We start from the raw sequence: 26,561 nt of genomic DNA on the forward strand, positions 1-26,561 counted from the left end.
AAGCGCAGCCATGGCATCCGTGACAGATAGGGAGAAGCATCCATCCATGTACAGTTGAAGTCGGAAGTTTACATACACTTAGGTTGGAGTCATTAAAACTCATTTTTCAACCACTCCACAAATTTCTTGTTGACAAACTATAGTTTTGGCAAGTCGGTTAGGACAATATCACAATTCCAGTGGGTCAGAAGTTTACATCCACTAAGTTCACCATGCCTTTAAACAGTTGGAAAATTACAGAAAATTATGTCATGGCTTTAGAAGCTTCTGTTAGGATAATTGACATCATTTGAGTCAATTGGCGCCTCTTTGCCTGACATCATGGGAAAATCTAAAGAAATCAGTTAAGACCTCAGGAAAAAAATTGCAATTTCCAAACACCTGATTGTACCACGTTCATCTGTACAAACAATAGTATGCAAGTATAAACACCATGGGACCACGCAGCCGTCACACCACTCAGGAAGGAGACGCGTTCTGTCTCCTAGAGATGGAGATACTTTGGTGTGAAAAGTGCAAATCAATCCCAGAACAACAGCAAAGGACCTTGTGAAGATGCTGGAGGAAACAGGTACAAAAGTATCTATATCCACAGTAAAACAAGTCCTATATCGACATAACCTGAAAGGCTGCTCAGCCACTGCTCCAAAACCGCCATAGAAAAGCCAGACTACGGTTTGCAACTGCACATGGGGACAAAGATTGCACTTTTTGGAGAAATGTCCTCTGGTCTGATGAAACAAAAAATAATAATGAACATCATTATGTTTGGGGGGAAAAGGGGAGGCTTGCAAGCCGAAGAATACCATCCCAACCGTGAAGCCCGGGGCTGGCAGCATCATGTTGTGGGGGTGCTTTGCTGCAGGAGGGACTGGTGCACTTCACAAAATAGATTATGCGGATATATTGAAGCGGATATGTGTATATATTGAAGCAACATCTCAAGACATCAGTCAGGAAGTTAAAGCTTCTGGGACTTCCAAATAGACAATGACCCCAAGCATACTTCCAAAGTTGTAGCAAAATGGCTTAAGGACAACAAACTCAAGGTATTGGAGTGGCCATCACAAAGCCCTGACCTCAATCCTATAAACAATTTGTGGGCAGAACTGAAAAGGCATGTGCGAGCAAGGGGACCTACAAACCTGACTCAGTTACACCAGCTCTGTCAGGAGGAATGGGCTAAAATTCACCCAACTTATTGTGGGAAGCTTGTGGAAGGCTACCCGAAACGTTTGACCCAAGTTCGACAATTTAATGGAAATGCTACTAAATACTAATTGAGTGTACCGTAATTTCCGGACTATAAGCCGCTACTTTATTCCCACACTTTGAACCTAATTTATGGATTTTTCCCGGTTTCACAAGATTCATGCCGCCAAAAAACTGAGCACCGTCACATAATGTGACGTAAATCGAGCGCGCTCAAACTTCCCATCATTCTGATTACGGTAGTCATTTTGTCACCCTCATCATGGCAAAGACACGGAGAAATGCATATGATGCAGCTTTCAAGTTGAAGGCGATCGATCTGGCTGTTGGAAAAGGAAATAGAGCTGCTGCATGGGAGCTTGGCCTTAATGAGTCGATTATAAGACTTTGTAAACAGCAGCGTGAGGAACTGACTCAGTGCAAAAAGACAACAAACCTTTCAGAGGGAAGAAAAGCAGATGGCCCAAAGTATTTGCAGCCACTCGACATCAGTGTAAATCGTACATTTAAGGTGGCACTCCATGTTCAGTGGGAGGCTTGGATGACAAGTGGGGAGAAATCCTTCACTAAAACGGGCCGCATGCGAAGAGAAACTTATGGTCAAGTCTGCCAAGTCTGAGCATGAGCTCAGCAGGGTATTTGCCTCCGGATGAAAGTGACGAGAGCGACAATGAAAACGATCCAACATCGGATGAAGCAATTCTGAGGCTATTCAAGAGATGACTTCAGTGGTTTCAGTGCACAGGAGGAGGAAGATAGTGACCAATGACTTTACTGGTAGGCTACTGTTTAATTTTTGTTACAAGCCGTGTTTCGTTAAAGCCTATTTATTTTTGTTACAAGCCGTGTTTCGTTTAAAGGCTGTGTAAAGTTTATTTGTTTCAATGTACCGGTAGGCACCTGCGGCTTATAGACATGTGCGGCTTATTTATGTACAAAATACATATTTTTTAATAATTCAGTGGGTGCGTTTTATATTCCGGTGCGCTTAATAGTCCAGCAATTACGGTATGTAAACTTCTGACCCACTGGGAATGTGATGAAAGAAATACAAGCTGAAATAAATCCTTCTCTCTACTATTATTCTGACGTTTCACATTCTTAAAATAAAGTGGTGATCCTAACTGACCTAAAACAGGACATTTTTACTAGGATTAAATTGCAGGAATTGTGAAAACTGAGTTTAAATATATTTGGCTAAGGGGTATGTAAACTTCCGACTTCAACTGTAAGATAGTCTAACTAGCTACATTTTCAGAAATTACACATTTCTAATTTTGTCAGAAAGTCATTTTTATTTCAAGTTAAAGTGTATTGTTAGCTAGCTAGCTAACGTTAGCTAGCTGGCTCTCTAGCTAATGTTACATATATGATCTGTGTAGTTATATTATTTGTATCTCAGATCCATTTGTATTGCTAGTTAAAGCCTAATGTTAGCTAGCTAACATTGAACCTGGTTCGTTAGCTACCTGCAGATTCATGCAGGGTAGTAACGTTATGAGTTGGGATTATGATTAATTGTTTAGCTAGCTAGCTACATGCCTAAACAAAAGACTCTACTACTATGCAAGTAACCATTTCAAAAGAATGTCAGTCGATAGATGACTATCACTCTTGTCTGAGTGTGCCAGAGCACAGAATAACTGACCAATTTACGAACGCTCAACACCCGTTGAATATGGTCGGAGTCAGTAAATATTGGCAAAAAGCGTAATTAAATTGTTGCCAGCAGCACAGTTGCAGTCACCAACGCTCTGGATAACATAAAACAGCCTGACCAGCTCTGCTAGTAAAATGGTCAGAGTGAGCTGTTCTCTCATTTGTGTCTGGAAGTAGCTCGAAAGCTAGCCAACGTTAGCCAGTTAGTGCTTGACTGCTGTTGTTAGGTCAGAGCACTCAGATCATATTTTACTCCTCGGCCAAAGTGTTGAGTGTGCGCTCTGAACGCTCCGAGAGCGAAACGCTCTGAATTTATGAACGGACAACCTGACAACGCTCTGAGTTTACCGACACCCAAAGCACATTCTGAGCACACTCTGGCACTCCAGATTAAGTTTATAAACCAGCCGTTAGTCTTAAATTCTTTGGTTGTTTAGTACATGGCCTCACATGGGTGTAGACAAAGAAGAGCTCTTCACTAGGTGTACCAAAACATTCAAGGGCCATTTTCTCAAAAGTGAGGTTACAAGTTTATTAACTTTCAAAGCAGAATTACTTTCCCATTGTTCCTCAACTGTAGTGTATGATATATCATTTTCTAGCTCTGAGTCTCTACTTTTATCCAATGTAAAAAACACAATTTCAAATTTTGCTACGAAAGACTGAATTGAAACGGCCGGTCAAATCAAATCAAATCAAAGTTTATTTGTCACATGCGCCGAATACAACAGGTGTAGTAGACCTTACAGTGAAATGCTTACTTACAGGCTCTAACCAATAGTGCAAAAAAGGTATTAGGTGAACAATAGGTAAGTAAAGAAATAAAAACAACAGTAGAAAGACAGTGAAAAATAACAGTGCGAGGCAATAGAAGTAGAGAAGCTACATACAGACCGGTTAGTCAGGATGATAGAGGTAGCATGTACATGTAGATATGGTTAAAGTCAGATTTGTTTCAGTGGATTAATACTCAATACTACCTCTTATAGTGATATCCTAACTACAGGAACTCTTAGAAAGGCTCCAGCCAGAGTCTGTTGCATGTCCCCTGTCATAAACATGAACTGTTGGCAAGGCCTATATAATCAAGTAGGGCTGCTGTATCCAGCTGTGTCCCAGCTGTGCACATAGAAATACACACAGGCCTACGCTGAGACAATATAATTGAATTGTAGCACATGTCCATCTATTAGACTAGAGAGACTTCTCTGTAAGTATGCATGATGTATGCATCTCTCCTGCTTGGTAAGAAAGTGAATACGATTTAATGTGATGCGCTAAGAACAGAAGTCTCTACATGAAAGATGGCTTCATGGAGCTCTGTTTTACAATGAAAGGCTCCAGAAACATATAACAGTGTCACACACAGAAGGCGGCGGCAGTCCCTTCCATAAAAGGTTAAAGGGTTTGTGGGTAGTCCAGTTCATGGTGACCCAACCTAATTAGTGTTAACGAAGCATTCGCACAACTTCAAAGAGCTCCTGGAAATGTTGTGATCATTGTCACAATCAAATTGCTGCCATGAGAGAAAAAAGAGATGAGAGCAGAGAAGTTGTGGCTAAACTTTCCTTTTAAGTCCTAAGCTACTGTTGGCTGTCGATGACTCACTCACTGAAACAAGGTGTTTACTGTACTGCATCTGAGTCTGAAGAAGGAAGGAAAAAAGAAAATATTATTTTATCTTTTTTCCTTACTAGATCAAAGACGAATAGAATTGTGTGTAGCTTTGCTTCCCTTTTTTTAGTCATTTTAGGGAGTAATGTGAATTTGTTTTTTCAAACAAGCGGAACAAAAGTTGTAAACTGTTTAGCCAATCCCTAGAGCAGGATTATTACTATGATAATGGGCACTCCCCTAGAGTAGAGCAGGAAACCATGTCTAACTGTGATACACAATGATATGATAACAAATTCTGCACCGGAGGGAGCAGGGGTATCTAGTCTTTTGTGTTATCGGGTAGCCAAATTGAGTAGCTGGCCAGACCAGCACGCATGCAAGATGTGGTTCTCGGTGCCGAGATTAGTGGATATCCTGATATCCCCCCTTTGACATGCCATCAGTAATGTAGGTCAATTAGACAGAGATATTTGTTACCGTCCTCTACTATCAATAAGTTGAGAAGAGTATCTGAAACAGTAACAAATATGCCCTCTGTGTAAACTAAATCTCCTGAAGCAGCGTTTCCTAAAGAGGAGAGGGAAAGTCCAGTTCTCCAAGGCAACATGAACTATTATTGATACAACAGACTGTAGCAGCATCAAGGGCCCAGAGCTGGAGTCCATGAGTAAGACTATTCCTACTAACACTGAATAGTGATCCAGGATAATGTCTTGGCACTGACAGTAAACAAATAACCAATCAAGGATAAAGGGAGTTATGTTAACACATAAGTCCCAACACAGACAGTGTCCTTCTACAATACAATTTTACTCTTTTCTTTCCTCTTAGGGATGAATTGAAATGTACATAATGGGTGCCTGGAGGAAAATGGGGGAGGGTCATTTTTTACCCAATTTCAGTCAAGGGGAGGGTTTTGTATTGATTGTCATGTCATTTGTAATGGATGAAATGTCAGTATTTCTCAGTGTTTTAGAGTTAGTTGCTTATTAAGTTATATATCAATGTGTGCCTGATGCCACTTCTCATCTCTGATTCTATGCCGGGTGCACAATATCTAGTGTGCCTATAAGCTATTTAGGTTGGTCTCAATCAAATGATCCAAAGGCTATAAGCTACAAAGTGCATGCTGGGAGAAGCACAGAACAACGTTCTATTTCTAAGATAGCTGCTGGGATGGTGTAAATAAAACTAGGCTGCATTACACACTGCAATGGATATTCCAGCCCTGAGCCCTGGCTGCTCTGCTCAGCTCTTTCTGATCACAAACGTTTTTGTGTGCTGCCTAACCAATGGCTGTGCTGTGTAGTCCTACGGCGGCAGTTCAGGAGTCAAAGGCTTCTTCCGAAAATATTTTGTTGATTAGGCCTAATCCAAAAAAGGCACCATCTTGTGAGCTGACTAGTCTAAAGCCTCTGTTCTGTTCAGTTTGAGAAAAAGAGCGCAAAGATGAGAAGGAGGACCGGAGGTCAACTTTGATAGCTTGCTACTACTATAATTGATGTTATTAAAAACCATATGTTTCTTGCCCATGATGTAGGCCTATTTGTCAGTTAATAAACTCACAATAAGCCAGATTCGAGAAAAGTACATTGTGGTGCTGAAACTTGAAGTAGTAGCCGTGGCACAATCAATCGTAAATGGACAGCTCATTGTGCTGAAAGTAAGCACATTCAAGTAGGCTTAATTCATTTCAACGTCTTAATTTAAATTAGAGAGCTTTGTGTTAGATGGCTTAGAGCCTATTTCTTCCTCTTTAACAGATTAAACTAGGGTATAGGTTGCTATATCTATAGATTTGTAGGTCAATTCCTCCACCCACCATGCACTCTTTGAATAGCCTACCTCTGTGTCAGTGAAGGGCTGTTAAGTTAAAACCAGGACTCAAATTGAGGGATTAGGAGAGGGTATGCCATAGGCCTACCTTTATTAAAGACAATGGCAAAAAGCACAGGCCTACCCATTGTTAGCTTAAGATTTGGAAGAAAATAAAACAGATCTGATTATATAAAGTGATCTATAACAGAGCTTTGGTCTGTGAAGCTTTATGCTAGAAACAAGTTGTAAAATACCAGGGAAAGACGTGACTGATGCATATGGGGACATCATTGTTAGTTTCTTTGACATCCAGAGGCTGAGTTACAACCTTTTATAGCCGAGGAGACAAAAAATAGACTTTGCTTGGGAAGTAATCTAAATCTGTCACTATCAATTGATACAGTTATTCACTTTCTGTACAATAGAAAATATACAGAAAGGTAGGCCTAACTTTTGAAAGCACCATGCTCAGATTCCTAATGATGTCTCAGATGTAATTATTTGCAAACAGGGACAGTTTCATTGCAAACAAGACACACTGATTTGGCATTGGAGAAATATGATAGGATGAACACACAGGCCTATCTCTTTGCCCATTCTTAGCCTGTAATTTCGGTAAATTGTGTTGTAAAATGACGAAGATTTGCATGACATTTTTATAAAGGCAATTTTTTCTCGAACCTGCAAATACAATTATAGATTCATGCAATGCTTTTACTATAAAAGAGTGTCTACGGTGATCTGTGAACCCACAATCTTCTGGTCGGTAGCCCTATGCCCTATCAAAATTCCTGCGTTGCCATGTAATGCTTACAGGACGAAGAACAGTTTCTAAAACTGCATATCTAAGGCTCTGGTCTGTTCAACAAGTGAGGGTAAACGGTAGACATATTTCTTCTCTGCTATCCACTTGATGTTTGAATTATTATTTGGGTATAGGGGAGGGTCACTTGTTTTTCAACTGTTCTGGGAAGGTTTAGGTAAAATATATTTTGCTGAAGGGAGGGCCATCCATTGTCATTTCAGAGAGGTCCGGTTTTCTCCATGTAATCCTTATTATAAATAATGTTTACTCCCTTATCGTTCTTGTTCTACCAAGTTGTTCTCTAGAGTAGTCATGCCATCTCATCCCCTCATGTTCTGCTCAGTGTTCTGACCCCCTGTATAAGTCAGTGACGCTCACGCTGGTGAGTGCGGCCAGTGATCACCTCCAAGGCCAGAGCAGAACAACAACAAAGAGCCCACCAAAATAACTGCAGCTGTCGCCGCTTGTCCGTCTGTCCCATGCCGGTGTGACTATCTGAGAGCCCAGGAAGTCTGACAAACAACACCACTGACTGACACACACGTCACACCAACTGTCTGTCCAGTCCATGGCCCACCACCACCCCATGAAAATGGCCACAGTCCTGGGTGGTCTGTCTGGTGGACTGACCATTGGCCTTCAACTCCCACTCATGCCCAGACTGCACTGTCAGAAAGGCTCTATTACACTGATCTGTGATCCTCTTATGTTTCAACATCTGCTCTCTACAAATGACTGATGCTAAGGGTAATGGTAAAGGCACTGAATAAAAATAATTCTGCAACTAAAACAGCATACTGTAAATTTGGTAAGTAGTTGGGATATGGTTAGACCTACATTGTTTTAAAAAAACAAACATTTTATACAGGTCAGACTAATAAAATCTATTTTGCAGGATAGACATTCTAACATTGAAACACTACTCCTGAAGTCCTCTAGGAGCTCAGCATGATCAAGGACAGAGTGGAAGAGGAGAGGAGAGGAGAGGAGAGGAGAGGAGAGGAAATTGTGAGAATCTTCCGATCTAAGACACATGACTACAAAGTTCAAACAAAACACACCACATCTCTCCTCCTACACAATGCAACCTTATCTGCAATGTTTATGTGCCTTTGACCTATCTCAAACTGTGCTGGAAAAGTCTTAACATATTAATTGAAAGGGATTGACTATGTAAGTTTGAAGTGTTTTAAAATAAATTAAATTAGTGTAGATGGCAATTCAAACATCACAACAAACAAAGTGTCCAGTAGTCCAACAGTACTCTAGGTGCTCTGTGAACCAGTGGAACACCGCGAGAAGAAGATGGACGATGTCTCCCATAAAACTGCATTGAGATACGCTGCAGAAGTCAAGAGCAGAGGTTGGGAGGGACCATGCTGAACAGAAGTGTTTAAGTAGACCAAGTAGAGCAATTTCTCAAGCAAGAATGTTGCTTGGACTGTCTGGGAGTGGTTTGAGTGGTGAACATTTGCTGTTATTGGCAGAGAGGTTTAGAACTCTCTTTCTTATTGGTCTATTACCTATTTTACTGCATGGTGACATCACCATGAAATGCCAAAACTCCCTCCCACCAAACAGTTCTTACACTAAAAGGGCATTATCATAATTTTCACCATTTCACAGTATTATTCCAACTTCAAAGTGTGGAAATATACACTGAGTGTGCAAAACATTATAAACACCTGATCTTTCCATGACATAGACTGACGAGGTGAATCCAGGTGAAAACTATGATCCTTTATTGATGTCACTTGTTAAATCAACTTCAATCAGTGTAGATAAAGGGGAGGAGACAGGTTAAAGAAGGATTTTTAAGCCTTGAGACAATTGAGACATGGATTTTGTAGGTGTGCCATTCAGAGGGTAAATGGGCAAGACAAAGTATTTAAGTGCCTTTGAACAGGGTATGGTAGTAGGTGCCAGGCACACCGGTTTGAGTGTGTCAAGAACTGAAACGCTGCTGGGTTTTTCATGCTCAACAGTTTCTCTTGTGTCTCAAGAATGGCCCACCACCCAAAGGACATCCAGCCAACTTGAAAACTGTGGGAAAAATTGGAGTCAACATGGGCCAGCATCCCTGTGGAAGGCTTTCGTCACCTTATAGAGTCCATGCCCCAACGAATTGAGTCTGTTTAGAGGGCAGAAGGGGGTGCAACTCAATATTAGGAAGGTGTTTTTTTTGTACAGTCAATGTAAATAAAAGGCACCCTATTTTTTCTGTCAGAGCCTCAAATGATAGTTCAGCAGGTTCAAATGTTAAGTCCTTGAGAGACTAGGAAAGGGAAAAGGTTCAACATAGCAAACACAACAGGATGCGCATCATAAAGGGTGCAGAAATGGCACCTCTACTTCCATCACACCACAATATGTAAGGGGGAGTGAAGGAGAGGCGAGGGCCTGTATGCCACCAGTACAGCATCAACAGCAACGTGTCTGTCCAAACCAATCCAACTCAGAAAAACAGTACTGTTCCTTCCCTACTGCTGTCATGTTAAGATCTAAAAATGGAACGGTGAGCAAGGTTCCACCACTGTGCACTACTTTCTCTTGTACATGAAGGACCCGTGGAAGAGTTGCAGGGAAGAGTTGCAAGGGAGAGGAGAAGTGAAGAATGTAGCTATTTAAGTACACTGCAGCCCTGGCATTCATTGCTGTCAGCCAATGCATATTGCTACTATTAAGACAGGCCCATTCTCTGAATCAGACATTATGTCAGAGTAATTGATACAGTATTTAGTCATGGATATTTACTATCAACTAGCAACAAGTCCAAAATGTAACACTGACTGAACTTGAAAGAGAAAGTAAAAATAGACACTGAGTGCCTGGATACCAGTAGAAAAAAGACTACACTGTAGCCATGTCACGTAAGACTGGATAGTAATTAACTGATGGAAACCCCAGAAATCCCATATATTCTGAAGAATCTGTGGATAAACAAATACTATTCAGACTTGTTCAACTTTCTTCTTTACTTGAATAGCCCTGTGTGTAGTATGTTTATCCGCCAAATCTTCTTTGACCCTGAGGTCACTAATCCAAGCTTCCCAGCAGGATTTAGTCGAGAACTACAAAACATCAAACCCACCCTACGTGGGGTGATAACATCTAAGATCATCAATGGGTCAACAAACCACTTAAATGCTCCCATTCTACTGATGGAGGCTTAAAGGTTCACTTCAAATCTACTACTGAGGGTGTGATCTGCTAATGCTGAGAACTACCAAGTTCACACGACCTCGTATGGCCTCATTCGTTTACATGTGAGTTAACTCCTGATGCAGTCATCCTTATACTGGGTCCTTAATTGGGGGAATTCCTGGCGTGTGTGCCCAACCTGTAATTCACCTGTTTAGTCATGGCTAACTGTGGATGTCCAACCAACCATGATTCAGTGCTCCCTGTACAGTAGATATCCAGCAAGCTAGGTTTCAGTGCTGAGCTCTTTCCTGTAGCAGAGAGCACATGCTATGCCCCTGACTGCCCCAGATCTGATGTCAGCCCTGTAATGCTGCTACAAAAACAATTATTCCATCATGATGTAATGAGCTCCACTAGCTGGCTGGTGGCTGCCAGTCAACACCGTCTGGCACCAAGGACAAACTATGAACCAGCCACCATTACAAAACAGAGTGGAGGGGACTTAGTCTTTGGGCTAGAAAACGTCATCATGATCCTCGGTTCAAGTTCATCTGGTGTTATTTTTACCTGTACTCGCAGCCTCGACTCCTGCCGTTCTAGGTTTCTTGAACGAGAACACGGTGTTGAGGACTAGTACCACGAGACGACACTAGCTATACTCCTAAAGGGCTAAGGACACTATTGCCTTAAGTCAACTCACTACTGTTATTGCCTGATTCCAGTGAGGTTAATAAGATGGGAAGGTGAATTAAAGTTTGAAGTCATTAGTGGCACCATACAAAATTGCATGAATCAGGCAATAACCTGCACATAACCATACCAGGCTGACTAGCACAGCTATAAACAGCAGATATGGTTCCCTGAGGGAATCTAAGGGGAATACCGCTAGATCATCTGATAGTATAAACTAGAAAACAAAAAAGGGATTGATGTCCTCGATGCATGGCGGGTGACAGTCTTAATGCTTAGGTCAAGTAGAATAGAGAAAGTCCCACACTTTGCTAACAAGAACTCCTGTTGTCCAGACTGTCATCCAACCCTTGGCTAAACACAGCACTATAGGTGGGAAAATACAGCTAAGAGGTGGTGCTCATTGTGTTCAAGTCACACCACTCACTCCAAATTCAGCCAGACATTTTGTAAACTCATCTCTCACTGGTTCTGTTAAATTTAGCTGAGTATATTCAATGGTGCCTATACTGTGCATATCTGCCCTCAGAAGGAAAGCTCCTATTGGCATAGATCTACAAATCTCAAAGAGGACAGCACCAGAATCATGGGAAGGAGATGGAGGATTGCAAAGCAAAGATGTTTGTGTTGTCTGCTTCAGCTTTTTGTTTGTCTTCCTCTTTCATCTGTGGTATTGTGTTTTCACCTTCTTTCATTGGATCAAAGGAAGAAATGGGAATGTTTACATCTCGTGCATCTCTGCTTCCCTGTTGTGAACAGACACTCAGCACTGTGAAAGAAGATGGTGCAGCCGGATGTGGAGGAGACACTATTCAGAGACAGACAGACAGTTTCTCCTGGAAGCATCCATCTACTAGACACTGAAATAATGCCTGTCTGAGGGAGAGAAGGTCCTGGTTGGGTTTAGTTAGTTTGTTTATTAGGATCTATTTTAGCCAACCACATGGCTTATTTTCCGAGACAGGGCCGTGCACAGACCTTTAGGGGGATATGTGCTAACCCCCCCCCAAAAAGAGGGGAAAGTAGCACAATCTGATGCGTAAAGTATTTTGCTAAACTATTTTGAACTGGAATAAATGCTGCACTTATTAAGAATGACAACACAATTCCAGTCAAAACAGAAGATTGTAAGAAATACTGTAGGCTACTATATGCAGCCCAACTCCATTTTCCAACTCCATTCGTTGCCACTATCATGTATCCCAGCGGTTTGCAGAGTTTTTGACCAGCAACCCCCAAAATGGAGTGGTACAAAACTTGCGACCCCCCCTATCCGCACGCACATGCACACACGCAAACATGCTGGCACGATTGCTGCGCAAATATACAGCCATAAATGAAAATATGCACTTTAAAAATGCAAGATAGACTACAGAAATAAAAGTCTGTCTGCACCGCACCATCACTTTGGAGGGCAGCCTGCTTTCAGAGTGCTCGTAGCCAGCCTTGTAGTCCTGTTCTTCCTTACAAATATTGTAATACGTTTGCCAGAATATGTTACATCTTCATCCTATAATATTGAAGGCAGTGCGATGTTACAGCTGCTTATCTTTAGACATATAGTCAGTAGCCAACAACACTAGGCCTATCGAAAATATGAAAAGGATCAATCAAATTGCCAGGTAGCCTATTGTTCTGACTAAAATGAGTCAGTAGTAGATTGTTCTGGCTAAGATGAGTCAGTAGTAGATTGTTCTGACTAAAATGAGTCAGTAGTAGATTGTTCTGACTAAGATGAGTGAGTAGTAGATTGTTCTGACTAAAATGAGTCAGTAGTAGATTGTTCTGGCTAAGATGAGTCAGTAGTAGATTGTTCTGGCTAAGATGAGTCAGTAGTAGATTGTTCTGGCTAAGATGAGTCAGTAGTAGATTGTTCTGACTAAAATGAGTCAGTAGTAGATTGTTCTGGCTAAGATGAGTCAGTAGTAGATTGTTCTGGCTAAGATGAGTCAGTAGTGGATTGTTCTGGCTAAGATGAGTCAGTAGTAGATTGTTCTGGCTAATATGTGTCCGTAGTAGATTGTTCTGGCTAAGATAAGTCAGTAGTAGATTGTTCTGGCTAAGATGAGTCAGTAGTGGATTGTTCTGGCTAAGATAAATCAGTAGTAGATTGTTCTGGCTAAGATGAGTCAGTAGTTGATTGTTCTGTCTAATATGTGTCCGTAGTAGATTGTTCTGGCTAAGATGAGTCCGTAGTAGATAGTTCTGTCTAAGATGAGTCCGTAGTAGATTGTTCTGGCTATGTCAGTAGTAGATAGTTCTGTCTAAGAGGAGTCCGTAGTAGATTGTTCTGGCTAAGTCAGTAGTGGATTGTTCTGGCTAAGTCAGTAGTAGATTGTTCTGGCTAAGTCAGTAGTGGATTGTTCTGGCTAAGTCAGTAGTAGATTGTTCTGGCTAAGTCAGTAGTGGATTGTTCTGGCTAAGTCAGTAGTAGATTGTTCTGGCTAAGTCAGTAGTAGATTGTTCTGGCTAAGTCCGCAGTAGATTGTTCTGGCTAAGTCAGTAGTAGATTGTTCTGGCTAAGTCAGTAGTGGATTAAACTGGCTAAGTCAGTAGTAGATTGTTCTGGCTATGTCAGTAGTAGATTGTTCTGGCTAAGTCAGTAGTAGATTGTTCTGGCTAAGTCCGCAGTAGATTGTTCTGGCTAAGTCAGTAGTAGATTGTTCTGGCTAAGTCAGTAGTGGATTGTTCTGGCTAAATCCGTAGTAGATTGTTCTGGCTAAGTCAGTAGTGGATTGTTCTGGCTAAGTCAGTAGTAGATTGTTCTGGCTAAGTCAGTAGTGGATTGTTCTGGCTAAGTAAGTAGTAGATTGTTCTGGCTAAGATGAGTCAGTAGTAGATTGTTCTGGCTAAGATGAGTCAGTAGTAGATTGTTCTGGCTAAGATGAGTCCGTAGTAGATTGTTCTGGCTATGTCAGTAGTAGATAGTTCTGTCTAAGAGGAGTCCGTAGTAGATTGTTCTGTCTAAGAGGAGTCAGTAGTAGATTGTTCTGGCTAAGTCAGTAGTAGATTGTTCTGGCTAAGTCAGTAGTAGATTGTTTTGTCTAAGATAAGTCAGTAGTAGATTGTTCTGGCTAATATGTGTCCGTAGTAGATTGTTCTGGCTAAGTCAGTAGTAGATTGTTCTGGCTAAGATAAGTCAGTAGTAGATTGTTCTGACTAAGATGTGTCCGTAGTAGATTGTTCTGGCTAAGTCAGTAGTAGATTGTTCTGGCTAAGATAAGTCTGTAGTAGATTATTCTGGCTAAGATGAGTCAGTAGTGGATTGTTCTGGCTAAGATATGTCAGTAGTAGATTGTTCTGGCTAAGATAAGTCTGTAGTAGATTGTTCTGGCTAAGATGAGTCAGTAGTTGATTGTTCTGTCTAAGATGAGTCAGTAGTAGATAGTTCTGTCTAAGAGGAGTCCGTAGTAGATTGTTCTGGCTAAATCAGGAGTAGATTGTTCTGGCTAAGTCAGTAGTAGATTGTTCTGGCTAAGTCAGTAGTAGATTGTTCTGGCTAAGTCAGTAGTAGATTGTTCTGGCTAAATCAGTAGTAGATTGTTCTGGCTAAGTCAGTAGTAGATTGTTCTGGCTAAGTCAGTAGTAGATTGCTCTGGCTAAGTCAGTAGTAGATTGTTCTGGCTAAGTCAGTAGTAGATTGTTCTGGCTAAGTCAGTAGTAGATTGTTCTGGCTAAGTCCGTAGTAGATTGTTCTGGCTAAGTCAGTAGTAGATTGTTCTGGCTAAGTCAGTAGTAGATTGTTCTGGCTAAGTCAGTAGTAGATTGTTCTGGCTAAGTCAGTAGTAAATTGTTCTGGCTAAGTCCGTAGTAGATTGTTCTGGCTAAATCCGTAGTAGATTGTTCTGGCTAAGTCAGTAGTAGATTGTTCTGGCTAAGTCAGTAGTAGATTGTTCTGGCTAAGTCAGTAGTAGATTGTTCTGGCTAAGTCAGTAGTAGATTGTTCTGGCTAAATCAGTAGTAGATTGTTCTGGCTAAGTCAGTAGTAGATTGTTCTGGCTAAGTCAGTAGTAGATTGTTCTGGCTAAATCAGTAGTAGATTGTTCTGGCTAAGTCAGTAGTAGATTGTTCTGGCTAAGTCAGTAGTAGATTGTTCTGGCTAAGTCAGTAGTAGATTGTTCTGGCTAAGTCAGTAGTAGATTGTTCTGGCTAAGTCAGTAGTAGATTGTTCTGGCTAAGTCCGTAGTAGATTGTTCTGGCTAAATCCGTAGTAGATTGTTCTGGCTAAGTCAGTAGTAGATTGTTCTGGCTAAGTCCGTAGTAGATTGTTCTGGCTAAGTCAGTAGTAGATTGTTCTGGCTAAGTCAGTAGTAGATTGTTCTGGCTAAGTCAGTAGTAGATTGTTCTGGCTAAGTCAGTAGTAGATTGTTCTGGCTAAGTCCGTAGTAGATTGTTCTGGATAAGTCAGTAGTAGATTGTTCTGGCTAAGTCCGTAGTAGATTGTTCTGGCTAAATCCGTAGTAGATTGTTCTGTCTAAGATGAGTCCGTAGTAGATTGTTCTGTCTAAGATGAGTCAGTAGTTGATTGTTCTGGCTAAGATGAGTCAGTAGTAGATAGTTCTGTCTAAGAGGAGTCCGTAGTAGATTGTTCTGGCTAAGTCAGTAGTAGATTGTTCTGGCTAAGTCAGTAGTAGATTGTTCTGGCTAAGTCAGTAGTAGATTGTTCTGGCTAAGTCCGTAGTAGATTGTTCTGGCTAAGTCAGTAGTAGATTGTTCTGGCTAAGTCAGTAGTAGATTGTTCTGGCTAAGTCAGTAGTAGATTGTTCTGGCTAAGTCAGTAGTAGATTGTTCTGGCTAAGTCCGTAGTAGATTGTTCTGGATAAGTCAGTAGTAGATTGTTCTGGCTAAGTCAGTAGTAGATTGTTCTGGCTAAATCAGTAGTAGATTGTTCTGGCTAAGTCAGTAGTAGATTGTTCTGGCTAAGTCAGTAGTAGATTGTTCTGGCTAAGTCAGTAGTAGATTGTTCTGGCTAAGTCAGTAGTAGATTGTTCTGGCTAAGTCAGTAGTAGATTGTTCTGGCTAAGTCCGTAGTAGATTGTTCTGGCTAAATCCGTAGTAGATTGTTCTGGCTAAGTCAGTAGTAGATTGTTCTGGCTAAGTCAGTAGTAGATTGTTCTGGCTAAGTCCGTAGTAGATTGTTCTGGCTAAGTCAGTAGTAGATTGTTCTGGCTAAGTCAGCAGTAGATTGTTCTGGCTAAATCCGTAGTAGATTGTTCTGGCTAAGATGAGTCCGTAGTAGATTGTTCTGGCTAAGTCAGTAGTAGATTGTTCTGGCTAAGTCAGTAGTAGATTGTTCTGGCTAAGTCCGTAGTAGATTGTTCTGGATAAGTCAGTAGTAGATTGTTCTGGCTAAGTCAGTAGTAGATTGTTCTGGCTAAATCAGTAGTAGATTGTTCTGGCTAAGTCAGTAGTAGATTGTTCTGGCTAAGTCAGTAGTAGATTGTTCTGGCTAAGTCAGTAGTAGATTGTTCTGGCTAAGTCAGTAGTAGATTGTTCTGGCTAAGTCCGTAGTAGATTGTTCTGGCTAAATCCGTAGTAGATTGTTCTGGCTAAGTCAGTAGTAGATTGTTCTGGCTAAGTCAGTAGTAGATTGTTCTGGCTAAGTCCGTAGTAGATTGTTCTGGCTAAGTCAGTAGTAGATTGTTCTGGCTAAGTCAGCAGTAGATTGTTCTGGCTAAATCCGTAGTAGATTGTTCTGGCTAAGATGAGTCCGTAGTAGATTGTTCTGGCTAAGTCAGTAGTAGATTGTTCTGGCTAAGTCCGTAGTAGATTGTTCTGGCTAAATCCGTAGTAGATTGTTCTGTCTAAGATGAGTCCGTAGTAGATTGTTCTGTCTAAGATGAGTCAGTAGTTGATTGTTCTGGCTAAGATGAGTCAGTAGTAGATAGTTCTGTCTAAGAGGAGTCCGTAGTAGATTGTTCTGGCTAAGTCAGTAGTAGATTGTTCTGGCTAAGTCAGTAGTAGATTGTTCTGGCTAAGTCCGTAGTAGATTGTTCTGGCTAAGTCAGTAGTAGATTGTTCTGGCTAAGTCAGTAGTAGATTGTTCTGGCTAAGTCAGTAGTAGATTGTTCTGGCTAAGTCAGTAGTAGATTGTTCTGGCTAAGTCCGTAGTAGATTGTTCTGGATAAGTCAGTAGTAGATTGTTCTGGCTAAGTCAGTAGTAGATTGTTCTGGCTAAGTCAGTAGTAAATTGTTCTGGCTAAGTCCGTAGTAGATTGTTCTGGCTAAATCCGTAGTAGATTGTTCTGGCTAAGTCAGTAGTAGATTGTTCTGGCTAAGTCAGTAGTAGATTGTTCTGGCTAAGTCAGTAGTAGATTGTTCTGGCTAAGTCAGTAGTAGATTGTTCTGGCTAAATCAGTAGTAGATTGTTCTGGCTAAGTCAGTAGTAGATAGATTGTTCTGGCTAAGTCAGTAGTAGATTGTTCTGGCTAAGTCCGTAGTAGATTGTTCTGGCTAAATCCGTAGTAGATTGTTCTGGCTAAGTCAGTAGTAGATTGTTCTGGCTAAGTCAGTAGTAGATTGTTCTGGCTAAGTCAGTAGTAGATTGTTCTGGCTAAGTCCGTAGTAGATTGTTCTGGCTAAATCCGTAGTAGATTGTTCTGGCTAAGTCCGTAGTAGATTGTTCTGGCTAAGTCAGTAGTAGATTGTTCTGGCTAAGTCAGTAGTAGATTGTTCTGGCTAAATCCGTAGTAGATTGTTCTGGCTAAGATGAGTCCGTAGTAGATTGTTCTGGCTAAGTCAGTAGTAGATTGTTCTGGCTAAGTCAGTAGTAGATTGTTCTGGCTAAGTCCGTAGTAGATTGTTCTGGCTAAGTCAGTGGTAGATTGTTCTGGCTAAGTCAGTAGTAGATTGTTCTGGCTAAGTCAGTAGTAGATTGTTCTGGCTAAGTCAGTAGTAGATTGTTCTGGCTAAGTCAGTAGTAAATTGTTCTGGCTAAGTCCGTAGTAGATTGTTCTGGCTAAATCCGTAGTAGATTGTTCTGGCTAAGTCAGTAGTAGATTGTTCTGGCTAAGTCAGTAGTAGATTGTTCTGGCTAAGTCCGCAGTAGATTGTTCTGGCTAAGTCAGTAGTAGATTGTTCTGGCTTAGTCAGTAGTAGATTGTTCTGGCTAAGTCAGTAGTAGATTGTTCTGGCTAAGTCCGTAGTAGATTGTTCTGGCTAAATCCGTAGTAGATTGTTCTGGCTAAGTCAGTAGTAGAATGTTCTGGCTAAGTCAGTAGTAGATTGTTCTGGCTAAATCCGTAGTAGATTGTTCTGGCTAAATCCGTAGTAGATTGTTCTGGCTAAGTCAGTAGTAGATTGTTCTGGCTAAGTCAGTAGTAGATTGTTCTGGCTAAGTCAGTAGTAGATTGTTCTGGCTAAGTCAGTAGTAGATTGTTCTGGCTAAGTCCGTAGTAGATTGTTGTGGCTAAGTCAGTAGTAGATTGTTCTGGCTAAGTCAGTAGTAGATTGTTCTGGCTAAATCCGTAGTAGATTGTTCTGTCTAAGATGAGTCCGTAGTAGATTGTTCTGGCTAAGATGAGTCAGTAGTAGATAGTTCTGTCTAAGAGGAGTCCGTAGTAGATTGTTCTGGCTAAGTCAGTAGTAGATTGTTCTGGCTAAGTCAGAAGTAGATTGTTCTGGCTAAATCCGTAGTAGATTGTTCTGGCTAAATCCGTAGTAGATTGTTCTGGCTAAGTCAGTAGTAGATTGTTCTGGCTAAGTCAGTAGTAGATTGTTCTGGCTAAGTCAGTAGTAGATTGTTCTGGCTAAGTCAGTAGTAGATTGTTCTGGCTAAGTCAGTAGTAGATTGTTCTGGCTAAATCCGTAGTAGATTGTTCTGGCTAAGTCAGTAGTAGATTGTTCTGGCTAAGTCAGTAGTAGATTGTTCTGGCTAAATCCGTAGCAGATTGTTCTGGCTAAAATGAGTCCGTAGTAGATTGTTCTGGCTAAGTCATTAGTAGATTGTTCTGGCTAAGTCAGTAGTAGATTGTTCTGGCTAAATCCGTAGTAGATTGTTCTGGCTAAATCCGTAGTAGATTGTTCTGGCTAAGCCAGTAGTAAATTGTTCTGGCTAAGTCAGTAGTAGATTGTTCTGGCTAAGTCCGTAGTAGATTGTTGTGGCTAAGTCAGTAGTAGATTGTTCTGGCTAAGTCAGTAGTAGATTGTTCTGGCTAAATCCGTAGTAGATTGTTCTGGCTAAGTCAGTAGTAGATTGTTCTGGCTAAGTCAGTAGTAGATTGTTCTGGCTAAAATGAGTCCGTAGTAGATTGTTCTGGCTAAATCCGTAGTAGATTGTTCTATCTAAGATGAGTCAGTAGTAGATAGTTCTGTCTAAGAGGAGTCCGTAGTAGATTGTTCTGGCTAAGTCAGTAGTAGATTGTTCTGGCTAAGTCCGTAGTAGATTGTTCTGGCTAAGTCTGTAGTAGATTGTTCTGGCTAAATCCGTAGTAGATTGTTCTGTCTAAGATGAGTCCGTAGTAGATTGTTCTGTCTAAGATGAGTCAGTAGTTGATTGTTCTGGCTAAGATGAGTCAGTAGTAGATAGTTCTGTCTAAGAGGAGTCCGTAGTAGATTGTTCTGGCTAAGTCAGTAGTAGATTGTTCTGGCTAAGTCAGTAGTAGATTGTTCTGGCTAAGTCCGTAGTAGATTGTTCTGGCTAAGTCAGTAGTAGATTGTTCTGGCTAAGTCAGTAGTAGATTGTTCTGGCTAAGTCAGTAGTAGATTGTTCTGGCTAAGTCAGTAGTAGATTGTTCTGGCTAAGTCCGTAGTAGATTGTTCTGGATAAGTCAGTAGTAGATTGTTCTGGCTAAGTCAGTAGTAGATTGTTCTGGCTAAGTCAGTAGTAAATTGTTCTGGCTAAGTCCGTAGTAGATTGTTCTGGCTAAATCCGTAGTAGATTGTTCTGGCTAAGTCAGTAGTAGATTGTTCTGGCTAAGTCAGTAGTAGATTGTTCTGGCTAAGTCAGTAGTAGATTGTTCTGGCTAAGTCAGTAGTAGATTGTTCTGGCTAAATCAGTAGTAGATTGTTCTGGCTAAGTCAGTAGTAGATTGTTCTGGCTAAGTCATTGTTCTGGCTAAGTCAGTAGTAGATTGTTCTGGCTAAGTCAGTAGTAGATTGTTCTGGCTAAGTCAGTAGTAGATTGTTCTGGCTAAGTCCGTAGTAGATTGTTCTGGCTAAATCCGTAGTAGATTGTTCTGGCTAAGTCAGTAGTAGATTGTTCTGGCTAAGTCAGTAGTAGATTGTTCTGGCTAAGTCAGTAGTAGATTGTTCTGGCTAAGTCCGTAGTAGATTGTTCTGGCTAAATCCGTAGTAGATTGTTCTGGCTAAGTCCGTAGTAGATTGTTCTGGCTAAGTCAGTAGTAGATTGTTCTGGCTAAGTCAGTAGTAGATCATCCCTGACCGCTGGCTACGTCCCTTCCGTCTTCAAGAGAGCGAGAGTTGCACCCCTTCTGAAAAAACCTACACTCGATCCCTCCGATGTCAACAACTACAGACCAGTATCCCTTCTTTCTTTTCTCTCCAAAACTCTTGAACGTGCCGTCCTTGGCCAGCTCTCCCGCTATCTCTCTCAGAATGACCTTCTTGATCCAAATCAGTCAGGTTTCAAGACTAGTCATTCAACTGAGACTGCTCTTCTCTGTATCACGGAGGCGCTCCGCACTGCTAAAGCTAACTCTCTCTCCTCTGCTCTCATCCTTCTAGACCTATCGGCTGCCTTCGATACTGTGAACCATCAGATCCTCCTCTCCACCCTCTCCGAGTTGGGCATCTCCGGCGCGGCCCACGCTTGGATTGCGTCCTACCTGACAGGTCGCTCCTACCAGGTGGCGTGGCGAGAATCCGTCTCCACACCACGTGCTCTCACCACTGGTGTCCCCAGGGCTCTGTTCTAGGCCCTCTCCTATTCTCGCTATACACCAAGTCACTTGGCTCTGTCATAACCTCACATGGTCTCTCCTATCATTGCTATGCAGACGACACACAATTAATCTTCTCCTTTCCCCTTCTGATGACCAGGTGGCGAATCGCATCTCTGCATGTCTGGCAGACATATCCGTGTGGATGACGGATCACCACCTCAAGCTGAACCTCGGCAAGACGGAACTGCTCTTCCTCCCGGGAAGGACTGCCCGTTCCATGATCTCGCCATCACGGTTGACAACTCCATTGTGTCCTCCTCCCAGAGCGCTAAGAACCTTGGCGTGATCCTGGACAACACCCTGTCGTTCTCAACTAACATCAAGGCGGTGGCCCGTTCCTGTAGGTTCATGCTCTACAACATCCGCAGAGTACGACCCTGCCTCACACAGGAAGCGGCGCAGGTCCTAATCCAGGCACTTGTCATCTCCCGTCTGGATTACTGCAACTCGCTGTTGGCTGGGCTCCCTGCCTGTGCCATTAAACCCCTACAACTCATCCAGAACGCCGCAGCCCGTCTGGTGTTCAACCTTCCCAAGTTCTCTCACGTCACCCCGCTCCTCCGCTCCCTCCACTGGCTTCCAGTTGAAGCTCGCATCCGCTACAAGACCATGGTGCTTGCCTACGGAGCTGTGAGGGGAACGGCACCTCAGTACCTCCAGGCTCTGATCAGGCCCTACACCCAAACAAGGGCACTGCGTTCATCCACCTCTGGCCTGCTCGCCTCCCTACCACTGAGGAAGTACAGTTCCCGCTCAGCCCAGTCAAAACTGTTCGCTGCTCTGGCCCCCCAATGGTGGAACAAACTCCCTCACGACGCCAGGACAGCGGAGTCAATCACCACCTTCCGGAGACACCTGAAACCCCACCTCTTTAAGGAATACCTAGGATAGGATAAAGTAATCCCTCTCACCCCCCCTCCCCCTGAAAAGATTTAGATGCACTACTGTTCCACTGGAGGTCATAAGGTGAATGCACCAATTTGTAAGTCGCTCTGGATAAGAGCGTCTGCTAAATGACTTAAATGTTAAATGTTAAATGTAGATTGTTCTGGCTAAATCCGTAGTAGATTGTTCTGGCTAAGATGAGTCCGTAGTAGATTGTTCTGGCTAAGTCAGTAGTAGATTGTTCTGGCTAAGTCAGTAGTAGATTGTTCTGGCTAAGTCCGTAGTAGATTGTTCTGGCTAAGTCAGTGGTAGATTGTTCTGGCTAAGTCAGTAGTAGATTGTTCTGGCTAAGTCAGTAGTAGATTGTTCTGGCTAAGTCAGTAGTAGATTGTTCTGGCTAAGTCAGTAGTAAATTGTTCTGGCTAAGTCCGTAGTAGATTGTTCTGGCTAAATCCGTAGTAGATTGTTCTGGCTAAGTCAGTAGTAGATTGTTCTGGCTAAGTCAGTAGTAGATTGTTCTGGCTAAGTCCGCAGTAGATTGTTCTGGCTAAGTCAGTAGTAGATTGTTCTGGCTTAGTCAGTAGTAGATTGTTCTGGCTAAGTCAGTAGTAGATTGTTCTGGCTAAGTCCGTAGTAGATTGTTCTGGCTAAATCCGTAGTAGATTGTTCTGGCTAAGTCAGTAGTAGAATGTTCTGGCTAAGTCAGTAGTAGATTGTTCTGGCTAAATCCGTAGTAGATTGTTCTGGCTAAATCCGTAGTAGATTGTTCTGGCTAAGTCAGTAGTAGATTGTTCTGGCTAAGTCAGTAGTAGATTGTTCTGGCTAAGTCAGTAGTAGATTGTTCTGGCTAAGTCAGTAGTAGATTGTTCTGGCTAAGTCCGTAGTAGATTGTTGTGGCTAAGTCAGTAGTAGATTGTTCTGGCTAAGTCAGTAGTAGATTGTTCTGGCTAAATCCGTAGTAGATTGTTCTGTCTAAGATGAGTCCGTAGTAGATTGTTCTGGCTAAGATGAGTCAGTAGTAGATAGTTCTGTCTAAGAGGAGTCCGTAGTAGATTGTTCTGGCTAAGTCAGTAGTAGATTGTTCTGGCTAAGTCAGAAGTAGATTGTTCTGGCTAAATCCGTAGTAGATTGTTCTGGCTAAATCCGTAGTAGATTGTTCTGGCTAAGTCAGTAGTAGATTGTTCTGGCTAAGTCAGTAGTAGATTGTTCTGGCTAAGTCAGTAGTAGATTGTTCTGGCTAAGTCAGTAGTAGATTGTTCTGGCTAAGTCAGTAGTAGATTGTTCTGGCTAAATCCGTAGTAGATTGTTCTGGCTAAGTCAGTAGTAGATTGTTCTGGCTAAGTCAGTAGTAGATTGTTCTGGCTAAATCCGTAGTAGATTGTTCTGGCTAAAATGAGTCCGTAGTAGATTGTTCTGGCTAAGTCATTAGTAGATTATTCTGGCTAAGTCAGTAGTAGATTGTTCTGGCTAAATCCGTAGTAGATTGTTCTGGCTAAATCCGTAGTAGATTGTTCTGGCTAAGCCAGTAGTAAATTGTTCTGGCTAAGTCAGTAGTAGATTGTTCTGGCTAAGTCCGTAGTAGATTGTTGTGGCTAAGTCAGTAGTAGATTGTTCTGGCTAAGTCAGTAGTAGATTGTTCTGGCTAAATCCGTAGTAGATTGTTCTGGCTAAGTCAGTAGTAGATTGTTCTGGCTAAGTCAGTAGTAGATTGTTCTGGCTAAAATGAGTCCGTAGTAGATTGTTCTGGCTAAATCCGTAGTAGATTGTTCTATCTAAGATGAGTCAGTAGTAGATAGTTCTGTCTAAGAGGAGTCCGTAGTAGATTGTTCTGGCTAAGTCAGTAGTAGATTGTTCTGGCTAAGTCCGTAGTAGATTGTTCTGGCTAAGTCTGTAGTAGATTGTTCTGGCTAAGTCAGTAGTAGATTGTTTATTTTATATGGGTGATCGATTTTTCCCAAACTGGAGGAAATGAAACAAGTTCTTTCTGGTCACTAATATGAATATGTACGCCCACTGTTGCGCGACAATGCTGATGAACGGTCATTGGTCAACAATCAAGATGCGCAACGTTTTGGTTCTGAAGCATAGAGTAGAATTTAATGACGATTTGCGGGCTATGGGTTCAGACCCACAACGACAAAAACTTTATTAAAAAGGGCACTCAGGAGACTGGAAGGTTAAAGCACTATCTGTGCACGTGCCTGTTCCTAGCGTTGCAGGGACTGTTGTGCTAAGGGCTGAGGGTTCTTACTTGTGCTGAGATCAGTCACCACTGAGGGTTCTGGTGTGCTTCCATCCTCCTCTCCACTGGGCAGATCTACCGAGAAGATGAAAGAGGTGTGGTCAGTTCAGCATGCTAGTACAGTTCAAGGCCCAGGCAGGACTAGGGAGGACCAGGGAGGACTAGGGAGGACCAGGGAGGACTAACCATTAATTTACTCAACAGGTGGAACATATACTGTTTATCTGAAGTGCAGCAGGGTGGAGAATGAACCCTGTGCACCTAGTGGATTATGGGGGAGAAAATAGTTCCAGTAAACAGATTAACTATGGATGTGACCACTGATGGGACCACTGCTTTTCTGTAACGACTATTCAGGGGCAGTGTGACATTCTTTACAGTATAGCATTGTAAACATGACCTTTACATGTATATCCTAAATTAAGTTTCAATATGAAAGGAAAGCTGGTTTACGATCCAGTTGTGTTGACCCCAGACCCTACCTCCTGATGCTTCGTCCGCAGCGAAGTCCTCGTCATCGTCTAAGAACCGCTGAGACCTTTGGACGACAGTCCTCTCGGAGTCCAGGTCCTCAGGCAGCGGGACCTCTCCCCACACCTTGGAGCTCTGAGCCACCTGCAGACAGCAGACACACACAACACCACAGTGAGATTTATAGGGGTTGAAGTCTAACGTCTCCAGACGGAACCCTATTTTTCAGCCCAACACTACCATCTCAGTTTTGTTGTCCTTCCAGTCCCAGTCCCCTATAGGGTTCTGGTCAAAAGCGCAGTATATAGGGAATAGAGTACCAGTTGGGAAGTAGCCCAGGTCAGTTAGGTTACACCCAGCAGTCCTAGACGGTAGTGTGAGGCTGTCAAGCTGTGAGCTTCACACAGGAAATAGGTGCATTGTGGTATGTTTGCATTAACGTTCGTCATCTATGTGAACTGTCGGAGACCAGTAGATAGTAGAGTAGATATGCAAGTGGTTGTGAATGAGGACATGCCATTCACAAAACTAATGCAACAAGGATGGAGGCAACTGCCAGTCTTCAACTAACCAGATTCTTAAGGGTGCTGTTTGCATAAAATTGATCGTTTCTAGTTACTTTTTAAAGGTATTTTCTATTTTATGAATTTCTGTAAATGTGTATTGCATTTTGCATTGATTTCACAATGGTTGATCAAGAGTCACTAATATCATGGAGCTTCAGCTTGGTGCAGGTGCATGATTGAACACAGAAATTGAACACCAGTGAGCTAGTTGAGGTTGACATCAGAATGTTTTGATGACACAAATCTGTTAAAGTATGCTTTAAGCTCCATCCCCCAGGCAGGCAGGCAGGCAGGCGGCCTGGTCCAGAGCAGCATACCACAATCAGAGCATTATGATGGACCCTCAGCAGAGGATCAGAAAGCAAGCACTTTATCATGGAAAGATTGTTAAAACATTTTCACAGTGTAGCAGTCACTGAAAGGTCCCATCTCAAAACCAGAGGGTGATCCCTTCATTACGTCAAGGTGTGAAGAGATTGTTAAATGCATTTGGAGAAGAGGGGAAAAGGTATGGGATGGTGTTCATTTTCATACCTGCATTTGATAACAGTTCAATAGGGGAAGGAGTCTATATTCTCAAAGGGATCTAATCTCTGTGGAAGGTCATTACTGACACAATAAAACTACACAAATCTAATTGAAGACATTGAGCACTAAGGCAGAAAATCTGATATCTGATCATCTTGATAATGCATTGATGATACCACCTAAGTTATCCAGCCTACTCTCTCAACTTCAAAACTTCTGGTACAAAAACAGAGCCTTAACCTCTCTCTTCCTGGGTCCATATCATCCCCACCGGACCCTGTTGTTGTCCAAAACCTGAGCTATATGTTTGCATACTTCCCAGGCAGCATGCCACCCTTGGCATTTCCAGTTGGCATGGCACGCCAGTTCCCATTTCCACCCGCACCCATCATGGCATAGTTTCCCATTTAAATGTCTCCGACTAATAAATAACTTGATATCTCCCTCAAATCCTATCTGAACACCCTACAACAACAATCCCGGGACTTTTTTAAAAGGAAACCGCTGACTGGACAATTTCTTTTCACTGGAGCCAATCAGCCAACCGTTGGTGTGATCATCTCCTGCTTCCCAGTCCCACTCCCTTGGGATAGATGGGGTCTGATGGGGTTCTCTCTCTTGCTCTCGCTCTCTCACTATGACGTTCTTTCTCTCTCTCTCTTTCTTTCCCTCTCTCTCTCTCTCTCTCCCTATATCTCTCACTCATTCTCTCTCTCGTGCATTCTCCCTCCCTCTCTCTCTGGACGAGAGACACATTGCCATACTGCCATACAAAAAAATCCTCATAGACTAGACCACATTCATTGCTTATCAGTCAGTGCTTCATCACTTGATAAGTTAATCAATAAACAATGTAGCGTCAGTTATCACACTTTTAGAAACATTCGTTTTTTTCCAACCCTGCACCTTTAACACAGAAGCTAGTGTAACCTTTAGGTCCCTCTAGAAGTTGGGACATGTCCACTGTATTTCGGTTCATCGTTTTTTCTGGATCAAAAAGCGGCTTAGGTGGTGGCCGTGGC

At 42.2% G+C, this 26,561-nt stretch overlaps 1 protein-coding gene across 13 annotated transcripts in view; it reads right to left on the minus strand.

The window, feature by feature from the left end:
- The window catches only part of hspg2 (heparan sulfate proteoglycan 2), a 220,979-nt gene that overhangs the window by 134,827 nt on the left and 59,591 nt on the right, over positions 1-26,561 (minus strand). For all 13 annotated transcript variants that reach the window (XM_065020820.1, XM_065020822.1, XM_065020824.1 and 10 more), the window contains exons 2-3: positions 24,457-24,589; positions 23,984-24,049 (exon numbers count right to left, since the gene is read on the minus strand). In XM_065020820.1, the coding sequence (XP_064876892.1) occupies positions 23,984-24,049; positions 24,457-24,589 (199 nt within the window). The remainder of the gene's footprint in view (positions 1-23,983; positions 24,050-24,456; positions 24,590-26,561) is intronic.

This window comes from Oncorhynchus nerka, linkage group LG7 (assembly GCF_034236695.1).
Source record: "Oncorhynchus nerka isolate Pitt River linkage group LG7, Oner_Uvic_2.0, whole genome shotgun sequence".
Lineage (NCBI taxonomy): Eukaryota > Metazoa > Chordata > Actinopteri > Salmoniformes > Salmonidae > Oncorhynchus > Oncorhynchus nerka.